General features: G+C 44.1%; 1 protein-coding gene across 1 annotated transcript in view; it reads left to right on the top strand.

Annotated features, from left to right (window-relative positions):
* The first annotated feature begins 704 nt into the window (after positions 1 to 704).
* Stk39 (serine/threonine kinase 39) overlaps positions 705 to 13,361 on the top strand; it is a 266,714-nt gene continuing 254,057 nt past the window's right edge. Inside the window, exon 1 of the mRNA XM_046447447.2 lies at positions 705 to 1,060. Within this exon, the coding sequence (XP_046303403.1) occupies positions 841 to 1,060 (220 nt within the window). The 5' untranslated portion in view covers positions 705 to 840. The remainder of the gene's footprint in view (positions 1,061 to 13,361) is intronic.

Raw genomic sequence — 13,361 nt, 5'->3', positions numbered from 1 at the left:
TGCCCCTGAACTACATCCCCAGTCACTCTCCTAAATCTTACTCTAACTTCACAGCCTCTTACATCACCTCCCTGGGATCCAAGCGGCTTTAAACAAAGGAAGACAGTCTGTGAACAGCCGGGGATTTAAGGAATCAGGTTTCAAGTAGTACGAAAAAGTAGAAGGATTGAGATTAGATTAGGCAAGGTGGGAAAGGGATATTGGCAGGTAAAGCGCCGGAAAGTTACAACTTGGGTTATTTTTTAACTGGCGTCCTACAAACGGACGCCGTGTAGGTGTCTCACTCGCTAACTTGTAAATGAACTTGAGGTTCTTTTTAGCAGAGTAGACTCCTGAAGCTGAGAACCTGGCGGCCGTTCAAAGACCCCGCCCTCGGGGTCCCAGGGGGCGTCTTCTGGAGAGTCTGATTGTCTGGGGCGAAGGCGCAGGGAAAGCAGGGAATAAGAAGGGAGAGGACCGCAGGCCGCGAAAGCACACATAAAGCAGCCTTGCTCTTCGTGGGTGGAAACTTCCCAGGCCGCGAGCAGAGCGGGAGGGGGCGGCGGGGCGGCGGGGTGGCGGTTCCCCTAGCCGAGGCAGAGAACTGCGCGCGCGAGGCTCGGGGCGCACTGCTAGCGCGGCGGCCGCCGCCTCCTCCCCTCCCCGCCTCCGCTAGCGCTGCCTCCTCCCTCCGCCCGGCTCGGCCTCCCTAGCTCCCTCCCCTCGTGGCTGGCTCCGGCGGCAGCGGCGGGCGGGGAGGGCGTGCGCCGGTCGAGAGGTGTCGGCTGCGAGGCAAGGGAAGTTTCAAGTGGAAGGTCGTCCGCCGGCCGGCGCGTCCTCCCGCTCTCCTCCGGCAGCATCATGGCGGAGCCGAGCGGCTCGCCCGTGCACGTCCAGCTTCCCCAGCAGGCGGCCCCGGTGACAGCAACGGCAGCGGCCCCGGCGATCGCGACAGCAGCGCCCGCCCCAACCCCGGCGGCCCCCGCGGCCCCCGCGGCCCCAGCCCCGGCCCCGGCCCCAGCGGCACAGGCCGTGGGCTGGCCCATCTGCAGGGACGCGTATGAGCTGCAGGAGGTTATCGGTCAGTGCGGCGATCGCGGCGGGGTCGGCCCAGGCCGGGCGCTGAGGCCGGGAGGGAGGTGCGGTTGTGGGCGGGAGTGGGTGCAGGATGCTGGGTTCGCCTGCAGGCACGCCCGGGAGGCAGAGGGGCCGGCTCCGGGGCCTACTGGCCTTAACATTTTTTAATTTAATTTTATTTATTTGTTCGTTCTCTGAGTGCTGGTGCTGCAGGAGGCGGCGCGGCGGATGTGACTCGCACCGCAGACGAGCCGCATGCTGCAAACTTTTATCTCCCGGATCGCTGGTGCGGCGGAGCTGGGCATCCGGCAACGCGGCCGCATCTCCCTCCCCCGCCGCGCGCGCGGGGGCCGGAGACCGTGGCCGACGGCCACGCGAGCAGACAGCACGGGTGGGGTGGGGTTGCGGGGACGCCGCCCTGGGCTTCCAGCGCCCCTGCGTCGCGCCTGGCGGACCGGGTCCTGGGGGACTCTGCGGGCTCAGCCGCGCCTCTGCCTCGCGTCATGACCCTCTCGCCGAGGGTAATTGGGCCACGTAGAAGCCGCGGAGGCCCAGGTTCTTTCCGAGGCCGGGGAGGATGCTGGCCTCCTTCCTGACAGCCGCCACTCCACGCCCGCCCTGCAGTCCAGCTCTTAGCGGCGCGCGGCGCGTCCGGGTACCCGCCTCCTTCAGTGCCGGGGCGCGCCGCCTGCCGCCCAGCCCGGCTGCCGGGGAGAGCGGGCGCCCTGGCTTACTGCCTGGCACCGGGCGGATGCTTCCCTCTGGTCCAGGGCTGATCTGCTAGAGTGGAACCTGGGGCTGCCTGTGATCTGCTCTCTGTCTTTAGGTGCCTTCTATCCGGCTCAAAAATATCCCCCTATCTTATATTTTTAAATGCTTGCAAAGTCGAACGGCAAGAAGCCGGTTTTACTTTTCGTTGGGCCAACCAAGCACGTGAAGGACCTTCTCTTAGAACCTTCTCTATTGGATCCTTCAGTTAAGTCTTGTCACTTGACGAAGGCTTCGGTAAAGTGGGCTCTTAGCTTCTATCCTTATTGACACTGGGATGGGGTGCTGCTGTCCCATAATCTTGATATTTAAGGATAGTGATAAAAAGGAATTCAGGGTATCTGTGTTAAATATTTTTTCAGCCTTTTACTTAAAAATTTTAATTCCTTACCCCCCACCCCCCTTTGGAAAAATCATTGTTAAAGAAATTTCATTAGGTGTTTAAACTAGCCTTTATTTTGCCTGCTACGGTGTGGAGGAAACTCAGTTATGTATTTATTTCATAGATCTATGAAATACACACACATATGTATATGTATGTATATATATCTTTATGTCTGTCTATGTGTGTATGAAAATGTGGGCAGGATAGTAACCTGGGAATCAAAAGGTCCAGATAACCTATATAGATATCTGTAGACAAAATTCTTTGAGTACTCAGATCTTCTTTGAGTACTCAGCCAGTCTTCTGGCTGAAGACTCTTAATGGATTAATCTTCATATCACTGCTTGAATTGAATAACTTCAGGTGCTTCTCAAAACTTAGAGTTCTTAAATAAAACCCCTTTAACCTGGCCTATATATTAGCCCCTCACCCTCAACCTGTATGCCTCCTCCCATATTCTTCCTGATTGTACCAGAATCCTCTGCTGTTCTGACAACACCTCAGGTCTTCATCCTTACCCTCTCTGCAGGCTTTTTCCTCCTCTGAGGGCCTGGCTTTAATTTTTTTTTTTTTTTTTTCCTGAAGACTGAACCCAAGGAATGCATGCTAAACACTGAGCTACCCACCAAGTCCCAAGTGCCTTTCTTTGTTTGTGAGTCACACTCAGCTTTCAGATCCAGGGTGAATATTTTCTGAGAAGCCTCTGTTGGCTTCTCTCTGGCAAAGTATAGTGGCTGCTCGCCTGCATTTGTGTTTTTTAAATACCTCATAGCATGTAAATCTATAGTTTTTATTTGCTCAACAAGACCAGAAGGCCTACCAAGTCACAATGGTCCCTGCCCTCTGAGTCTTCAGGAGTTATTAGTAGAGGAGGGTAGGAAGGCAAAGGATTCCATAGGATCTGATCAGTGAGGGTTGGGAGAGCCCCGAGGGGAGAAGGAGTGCTAGGAGAGAATGCAAACAGGCTAATTCTCAGAAGAGGTCATAGTTGAGCTGGGACAGAAGTCTGAGTGAGTTTGTAAGGTGCTTAATTATTTCTATTGCTACTTTCCCTAACCAATTGTCCCTAACATGGAGAGGTTGGTTTAAAGGTTGATTGTTTTCTATAGGATCTGGACCAGAATTTACGTATACTCAATTTTTATGCTTATTTTGTTAATTATTAGAGATAAAATGCAAGCTTTTGAAGACAATATTTTGAGTTGTCCACTTTTGTGAGCTAATGGGTGAAATCTTAATGTAAGTAGAATTAATTGCAGGGCCTCTTCCTGCTTGTAGTAACAGCACTGTTAATTATGGTTGATCAAATTAACGGGGGAAAAGAAAAGAAATTTACCAGTGGAATTTGAGAACAGAAATACCTGCCTATTCTACTTCTATTTTTGCACATCATATTGTGGGAAATGCTTTTCTACATTTTAAATGTATCTTATGTTTTCCCAACTAAAAGAGATGGCCTGTGTCGAGGTCGTGTAACTGAAAAACCAAATTGCTGGAATGGGTTTTGGAAGGGCTTAATGTTTACAGGGAATTACAAACCCATTTCCATTTAGTCTGTAATACTGGTTGATTGAACTTGTGGTTTAGTGCTTTTGTTTAAACATTACAAGCAAGAAGTTAGTAGCTCAAACACTGAACCAGTTTCTACATGAATGCTAAGTTGACAGACTTTGCCTTTGCCCACCATAAGGCAGGTGTCATATAATATGACTTCAGCAGTGTGAATGGTGACCAGCAGGAGGCTAGAATATGCCTGAGCAGAAAGCCAAAGGGAGAGACATTGTGCTTTAACTTTCCAGAGTGGCACAGGAGCACTCAGAACTTTTTCTTCCTTTCCTTCTGGTTAGAGAGAGTTTGGGGTTCCAGGATTTAGGAGAAAGTAGGATTACTAAAATTCAAACAGCAGTTTCCTTTTTCTTTTTTCTTTTTTAAACTTATTCCATTTCAGAAAAATAAAACACAGATTTTTTCAAGTCTAAAAATAAAGTTTACTTTTTGTTGCATTGTTGTTGTTGTGACATTAAAGAGCAGGGGAGAAATTGTAATGTTTTTAAGAATAATCTGGTTCAGAAGTTTATGTGTGACCTAGAAATGATATAAAAATCTGTTGGGGTAAGCTTTATACTCAGAGGGAGTTAAAAATGAAATTATTAAATTCCTCTGTCAGCTAATATCCTTGTATTAGTAGATTTCAAACATCCCTATCTCCGGTACAAGTAACTGTTCTTTGCAGGCTTTCTAGTCAGTCAATTTGTGTATTTACTTTCATTTATCTTTGTTTTTCACCTCTCACCTCAACCCACCCCCAAATTCCATCTTAAGAAATGTAAGGGGCACTTGGAGTTATGCCAGTTGAAAAATTAGTTAGTTGGTGTTATTAATAGTATCACCTTGATTCTTTAAATTAATCAAAGGTGAATTATGTAAATGTCGACTTGGGCATCTCTGGGAGAATGGAACAATCTCAATAAAGTTTGAAGATCTCAGTCTTTGCCATATTCGTTTGTGTGTTTGAAGCAGGTAATCCCAGCAGTGCTGTTATCTTTGTTTATTTTCCCCTGAGAAACTCTAAACTGACTTCTGATTCAGAATGTTTGATTTTCTTAGTCTGTGTGTGGCCAGATGAGCCTTTCTTCATGTAATTTTTTGCACTTGATTTTTCAGCATTGCTTCACTTTTGTCCTGGGTGGTCATTTAGAATGATCTACAAGTAACAATTTGCCATCTTAGTCAACAAATAGAACTGACTGCTAGAATGGTAGCCCAGTTTGATAGAGTTCCTCTTTAGGTGCATTTCTCTAGACTCCTGTATCAAGGCCTGTGGCCAGGTCTTGAAGGAGCAACAGCTTATCCTAAAATGAGATTTGCAGACAGCCCAGGGATTCCATGATTTAGGGGTTAGAACTGGTCCTAGAGGCCATTTAAGGACAGTCGTGGTGCCTAGGGAAGCTGGAGCAATGAGTGTGTATTCTGGTCTCACAGACCTTTACACCAGGCTGCCTTGCTGCTTTGATTTTGATTAGTTTAGCTTTTTTTATTTTTATTTTTTTAAGTATTTAAAGAGGGCTACTGAAGACAGGCTTTGATTTTAATGATTTCATCTTAAAAAATATAAAGAGAAAAATGCTTGTTTTAATTTATTTGCTATGATTATATATAGATTCTATATGTATTTATGTACATATATATATATATATACATAGATATTATACATATTTTAAAAGTTTTTACTATTTTTAACCTTTAAAAATATTTTTCTTTCTTGTGGTGTTGGGGATGGAATCTAGGGCCCTGAGAATGCTATGCAAGCATACTACTACTGTGCTACACCTCACCCTGTTTTAACTTTTTTTTTTCCTTTGGCAGTACCGGGGATTGAACCCAGGGCCTCACACATGCTAGGCAGGTGCTCTACTACTGAGCTACATCCCCAGGCCCTTATTTTAACCATTTTTTAAGTGTGCAATTCAGTGGCATTTATTATATTCTCAGTAGAAGTGCTCTTTAAATAAATATGCCTTTCAAACTTTAAGTTTGGGCTTCTGGCTCAAAGGCAGAAAATCTTGAGGTTAAAAAAAATACTATGGGAGAGGGACTGAAATTCTTGCTTTGTTGATTCATTTGTGACTGATAATATACATTTCCTCCTGACTCTTGTGGTTTATTGTACACTGCACTTTTGGATGGTGTTTGAAAATAAATTGCAGCAGTGCCAGCTCTGGAGTCGGATGGTCTGGTCTGTTTTATGTCCTGCCATAGCGGTCACTGGCATTTGTGACCTTGAACGAATTACTTAGATGTGTCTGCACTCAGTTTCTTCACTGGTAATATGAAGGTGATAAAAATAGAGTTGTGAGGATGAAGAGAATGTAAAGCACTTGTAATAGTGCTTGGCACAGGGCACACTCAATTAGTCTTAGCCATAACTAGCATAAACTCCATTTGCTAATCAGATTCAAGTTATCAGGACAGAACACAGTCCTGTCTTTGGCAAGACTTTGAAGTGGCTTGAAGAGTTTCTCTGCTTGGTTTCTGCCAGGGAAGGAAGGGGGAGGGAGAGGGAGAGATTACCTTCATGTCTGGTGGATGCCTTGCAAGGGGAGCCAGAGGCTCAGGTGGGGCTGGCTTCTTGCATCTCTGTAGCCCCACACCACCCACACCACCGCTGCTGTGAGAAGGAAGCTAGAGAGAGACCTGTGGAGCTCCTGGCGATTTGGATAACTCAGGGATTTGGGTGCCAAATGGCCCTCTGACAAGTGGTGAGAGCATCCTGCGGGAAGGTTGCTGGGGAGGAACAGCCCATTATGGAAGGGCTCTGAGAGCAACCTGCTAAGATGGCACTTTTCTTCCACCTCTGAGCTTGCCCTGAAGGGTGCCATGCTGGCAGGAAATGCTGCTGACTAAAAGAAATATTTACTGTGTGTCCCTGTGAGTGAGAGGAAAGGGGCCTTCACTTTCAGATAAAGTCATCTTCTTTGTGCTCCTCTCTCCTCCCCTCAGCTTACAAATATTCTCAAGACTCTCTTTTTTTTTTTTTTTCTTTTTTTGCAGTGTTGGGGATTGAAGCCCCTCCTGCATGCTAGCGAGTGCTCTACCTACCACTTGCTACACTCCCAGTGTACCACTGGGCTACACTCTCAGTCCTCTTTCTTATCTTAAAAGACAAAAGAGAACAGCAACAGACACCATCACTCTGTTTGCTCCTCCCCCCTCTGGCTAGGCCCTTATCTTTTTCCTTCCATTGACAGCTAAGCTGTTAGAAGGAACCTCCCATTCACTCCCAGCCCTCTGCAATCTGGCTTCTTTCTGTCTTCTCTGTGAAAAACCTAAGTTGCTCTCTCTACAAGCATAGCAATCCCTCTGTGGCCAGAGCCAGGGGCATAGCGGTGCCTTTCAGTCTTCCCCCCTCAGCAGGTCTAGGCACCATCTTTCATTTCTGATGGAATGACAGCCGGGGCTTTGGTGTCATTTCTGGCTCTTGTACTTCCTTCTGCTTCCCCTGCCTGCCACAGCTCCCTGGAATCCATACCTCTAGGTCTGAAACTGAAGGGCTGACTTTGCATTGGTATTTGGATACCTTCATAAGATCTTTGTTTAAATGCTGCTCGGGAACTCTATACTCACCATTAAACGAGGTCTCTCCACCCTTATATCAGTCCTAATCCTGCTTCTCCTACGCTCTGCCTCTTCTTGAAAACTCTCAAGTGTGAAATATTATAGTCATCCTGTGTTTTTTCATCTTCACCAGTCTTCTACATCTAGTTGATCAAAGCCTTAATCTTTAGCATCCTTGAAATCTTTGGTCTGCCTTTGACTTTCCAGTTGGCCCCCACGGGTCTAGTTCAAGCCTTTGTCAATTCTTATGTGGATTATTATAATTTTCTAATCTTCATTCTTTGTCCCCATTCTTGTTTCCAGCTCCAGTTTGCATTGTTACAAAGTGATATCCCTATGCCAATTTTTTTAATCATTGCTCACAGGCTTAAATTGCCTTAGTAGCCTTCCCATCATCCTCCAGATTCACTCTCTCCATGGCTTTTAAGGCCTCTTGGAAATTATCTCTTGTCTCTCTTTTTATCCACATCTTGTCATTTTCATCCTTAGGATGGACCCTGTAGCCAGGGGGATCCTTGTGCAGTTGCTGAAATGCTTCATGCTTCTGTAGCTTCTGTGGGGCAAGTTTTCCCTCCACTACCCTTCTTTTATCTGTGTAAGAGTTCTGTCTCTTCTTTTATATTGTACTCTATTGGAGTAAAAGATGAATGTTGAAAAGTATACCTAAGGCAGCCTTCTCTCTCTCTCTCTCTCTCTCTCTCTCTCTCTCTCTCTCTCTCGATACTGGAGATTGAGGTCAATGTTGGTCTACTCTGAGCTGCAACCCCAGTCTTTCTTATTCTTTTTCTTTTTCTTTTTTTTTGGTACTGGGATTGAACCCAGGGGCATATTACCACTAAGCTACATCCTCAGCCCTTTTATTTTTCTTTTGAGACAAGGTCTCACTAAGTTGCTTAGGGCCTTGCTAATTTGTTGAGTCTGGCATTGAATTGGGATTCTCCTGTTTTAGCCTCCCAAGTCACTGGGATTATAGGTGTACGCCACCATACCTGGCCAACGCCAGTTATTTTTAAAATTTAATTAATTAATTAATTTTAATCAGGTATATATGACAGCAGAATGCATTTTCATTCATTGTACACAATTGCAGTCATATATGTACCTAGGGTAATGATGTCCATCTCATTCCACCATATTTTCTGCCCCCATTCCCCTTCCTCATCCCTCCCTCCCCTTTGCCCAATCAAAGTTCCTCCATTTTTCCCATGCTCATCCCCCTATTATGGTTCAGCATCCACTTATCAGAACATTCGGCCTTTGGTTTTTTGGGATTGGCTTACTTCACTTAGCGTGATATTCTCTAACTCCATCCATTTACCTGAAAATGCCATAATTTTATTATCTTTTAATGCTGAGTAGTATTCCACTGTGTATATATATATCAGTTTCTTTATCCATTCATCTATCGAAGGACATCTAGGTTGCTTCCACAGTTTAGCTATTGTGAATTGTGCTGCTATGAACATTGATGTGATTGTGCCACTGTAGAATGCTGTTTTTAAGTCCTTTGGGTATAGACCAAGGAGTGGGATAGCTGGGTCAAATGGTGGTTCCATTCCAAGTTTTTTATGGAATCTCCATACTGCTTTCCAGATTGGTTGCACCAATTTGCAGTCCCACCAGCAATGTTTGAGTGTGCCTTTTCCCCCACATCCTCACCAACACGTATTGTATTTTGTATTCTTGATAACTGCCATTCTGACTGGTGTGAGATGAAATCTTAGAGTAGATCTGATTTGCATTTCTGTAATTACTAGAGATGTTGAACATTTTTTCATATATTTGTTGACTGACTATGTATCTTCTTCTGAGAAGTGTCTGTTCAGTTCGTTAGCAACCCCAGTCATTTTTGATACCGTGTCTGGCTGTGTTGCCCAGGCTGGCTTCAAACTTGGGATCTTCCTGCCCAGCCTCCCAAGTAGCTGGGGTAAGCACCAGCATGCCTGGCTGGGTTCTTTTTTTAAAGACCCTGAATAAATGATTTCCCTGCACAGAAACAATCTCTAGAACCCTCCCTTCCTACTTCTCTGGCCCTGTTGGGTCCTTCCATCCCTAGCAGTTCTCCCACTTAGGCCAATTGTTTCCTTTGTGCCCAGCCTGGCACTAGGCTATTAATGCCTCCTTGAGGACAGAATCTCATTTCTTTGCTCCATGCCTCACATGACATTTTTGGTAAATGTTTTCTGGATAAAGGCCTTAGTTCTGGGGACACATATTTTCTTCACTCCTGGTGGAAGAAGAACATTGTCTGATGTCTCAAAAGTTTGCCTTCCTGGATCCTGAGGATTTGATATTGTCTGTGGTTAATGGTGGCACTTACTCTGTTGAGTTTGGGCCAATCAGCTTAAAGTCCTCTGTAGAAATTAGCTCATTGATCCTGGAAGATCAAGAGTAAGCACTCTGAGTGCTTCCACCTGTTTGTGTTATGGAGCACAGAGAGGCCTGGCTCTCCAGAGGTCAGGGGACTGAGAAGTGGCGTCTACAGAGTACAGGACCAAGGCCTGCCTGCCAAAGTTCAGGAGTCCTTTTACTTAGTCATTCTAGGGCCAGACAGGGAAGTCCACTGCCCCCTCAAAAGCCCTAGAGCTTTCCTTTCTTGAATGTACCCAGGATCTCTGTCCTGTTATGTGTTTACATATAACCTTCATTTATAAGCTCTGTAGGGCCTCTTGCTGTGTAGAAATCAGGATTGTTGGAGAGGATCAGGAGCACAGGTGAAACACAGGAGCAGAATTGCAGACCAAGTGGCTTTCAGAGGTTGTTACAATGGCCAGGGTTGTATTTTTATAAATTATAAGGGACCAAGAGTGATAGGATGGGAGTGGTACATACCAAGACCATAGAACTAGCTTTTATTTTTAAGTTGAAACCATTCTACTGGATGCTGTAACTCCTCTTCAGTGTATCTTTTGGGAAAGATCATTTTTTTTTCTTATTTAGATAGAATCCTCATGTCATCATGTGAGGCTTTACATTTCCTTCCAGGACAGTTTTGTTTAAACTATATCAAAACAACTCCAAGATGATTGAAATGATTCAGAGGGTCTCTCTCTCTCTCTCTCTCTCTCTCTCTCTCTCTCTGTGTGTGTGTGTGTGTGTGTGTTTCAAATGTGCCATTCATTGATTCAGTTTTTTATTCTAGAAAAGGATTCAGTATTAATTAAAAAGGCACTTCAGACTTGGCTTAACAGGAAAGCAGAAGAGAAATGGTAGTGTTTTGGAGAATGGTTTGGCAGTGCTTTATTTCTAGAATTGATTTAGATACACACTTTGGAATCCAATGTGAGTAAATGCTGAAGTATTTTAAGTTTCTTCTTATTTGCCAAACAGTTATTCGAGAATGAATTCTGGCTTGGCTTTAAGAAATGTCTTAAACGTTGAGGAAGTAGATGAATTGACCTTTTAAACTGATTGTATATTTTGATACATAGGAAAACATCATTTTAAGATGGAATTGTTGGAAATCTTGACACTCATTTTATCTTTAATTTTATTTCAAATTGCTTCCATTAAGTGACGTTTATGCTAAACTATCATACAGTTCTTCCCTTAGGCAAAATTATACATTTTGGTGACATTTATAGGGTTTTAGTTTTCCATTCTTTATTCACTGTTGGAACTCTGCCAGAAAAAACTAGATGGAAAGTGGAGATGGATGACTTTCTGCCATGTAAATGATAGATCTTCATCTGGAGAGTATTTTGGAAACCAGTGAACTGTGACATTTGAGACTTCTCATAATCACTCTATTGATAGTTGAGGTCTTAGAAGAATTCATGATCTTGTTTTGAACTGGAAACATCAGTTGGTATCAGGGTTGTAATAAGGAGCACTCCAGTTGCTTTCTTTCCTGCCCTACTTAGTTTGGTGATCAGAAAAGGATTATGTTTTCTGGGTTGGTACCTTTTGGGGTTGTATTGCTCAGATTTTAATTTAAATCAACCAGTCTCCTCTCTTCCTTTCTTTCTCTACCTTCCTTTTCCTCCCTTTTTCCCGGCAATGCCTCTCTCCCACGTTGCTTAAGGGGTGACTCAGAAAGCAGAGGAAGAGGAGCATCAGAAGAGGGTTCCTAGGGGAAGGAGTGGAAGGTCAGTGCTGGCCTTTAGTTCCCAAGTGAGAGATGGCATAAGCATGAAGAGGGGATAAGGACATCCAGTTTTGGAAGAAAGTGAAAAGAAAATCTATTGTAGCACCTTTGTTTTATAGCTGAAGACTCTCAAGGTCAGAGTTGAAGTACCTTGTCTGTGATCCCAAAGTCCTTAGACTCCCAGGCTCATGATTCCCGCCTAGTTCAGTATTTTCTTCTGTGTACATCACATTGTTTCCCTGTTTGTGGGAAGGAAGGGAACATAGAATTGAGAATTTATTAATTATAAGCTTTGGGTATAGTTCAGTGAAAAAGAGTGTGTGCTTAACAATTGTAAGGCCTTGGGTTCAATTCCTAGCACCACCACCCCCAATAATTTATTAACTATCATTTCATTTTATTTTTCATTTTTTTTATCGGTGCTGGCAATCAACCTCAGGGCCTTGTGTAAACTAGACAAGCACTCTACTGAAGTAGTGAACAACTCCCCCCCCCCGAACTACCATTTTAATAGAGTAAATATACATCTGAGTACATATTTACCATATAGTAAAAATCTTATTTCTTTAGAGGTGTTAAAATGATTTTCATATATCTTTGTTCATCGTTGTGATGGTTTAACATGTAAACCAAACTGTATATAAATACATAATACCTTTCTTTTAACCATCATCCTTTGCCTACTGTATTACAATAGTGTGAAGTATTTGGTTGTAATTTGTCAGTGACGTGGACATGGGTACGTGGTGTGCACTCCTTTGTGTGTGTGTGTGTGTGTGTGTGTGTTGCAAAGTAAGGCTGAGGAACAGGAAGGTGGTGGGTGAGGAAAGATGTTTGAGATAGATAGGTTGTAGGATTACTACTTGGAACAAAGTTTTTGCACAGGGTCGGGTTTTTGCACTTCTGCCAGGCTAGGAGTAGCTAGCAAAGAACTGTCCAGTGTGGAAGTTAAAACATGTTAAAATGTAAATTATGTTTAAATTGAAAATTAAGTGGAATTAAAGAAGTAAGAGAAGGTTCTGAAGTTGTGCTGCTAACATTTTGAGTGCCCAGTAGCCAATTGTGGCTGGCGACTGCCTTGTGGGGTAGTTCAGGTGCAGGCTATCTCTCCATTGTTGCAGAAAGTTTCGCGTGGCAGAGCTGGGTGGCATTTCTCAGATACCTTCAGAGACTGGGTGGATAATGTTACAATGGCTGTGAGTGGTGCTAGACTACCTCCTAAACATGCTCAGGCATTGCCACTACTGTAGAAGTTCAGGAAGGACATAGGCATCCCAACCCTGATTTGTTTAAAAGTCTTTGGTTTCATGTGCTCAGTTGGGAGTCTAATTTTCATATTTCCAGGTGAAGAGTTCTTCTTTTTGTGTGTGTGTGTGTGGTAACAGACACCCCTTTTGACTTAGGGAGTCAGTTTTAAGGCATGAGTTTTTATGTTACCCACTGAACTCATTCTGACAGTGTTCTTGTGATTTCTATAAACATAGAGGTTCCTCCCAAATAAAATGAAGTATTTTCAGAAGCATCAAAATGTTATATTTCTTTAAAAAAAAAACTTAAAATTCTTGGGGTTGGATGGTAGCAGTCAGAATCATTTTTTTTAAATATTATGAAGAATTGACTGAAAAGTTTTTTTTTTTTATTTTTTATGAAATTGCAAGGAAAGTCTGAATTTCATCCTACTTAGGAAAATAACACCTATGATAATTTTAATCACTTAAAAGGTGAGTTTTCTGGGTCCAGTGGTGCTCACCTGTAATTCCAGCTGCTGGCAGGCTGAAGCAGGAAGATTGCAAGTGCTAGGGAGACCCTGTCTCTAAAACAGGGTATGGGGCTGAGATGTAGCTTGGTAGTAGAAGGCTTGCCCAGTATGTGGAATCAGGGCCCTGGGTTTGAACCCCAGCACCACCAGCACCAGCACCAGCACCAGCACAACAGCAAAGAAGAGTTTTT

The sequence above is a fragment of the Marmota monax genome, unplaced genomic scaffold, assembly GCF_021218885.2.
Source record: "Marmota monax isolate L192 unplaced genomic scaffold, Marmota_monax_Labrador192_F-V1.1 WCK01_AAM20220418_F8-fsc00007, whole genome shotgun sequence".
Taxonomy (NCBI): domain Eukaryota; kingdom Metazoa; phylum Chordata; class Mammalia; order Rodentia; family Sciuridae; genus Marmota; species Marmota monax.
The sequence above is the reverse complement of the archived record's forward strand: the minus strand, read 5'-3'. Positions and strand labels throughout refer to the sequence as shown.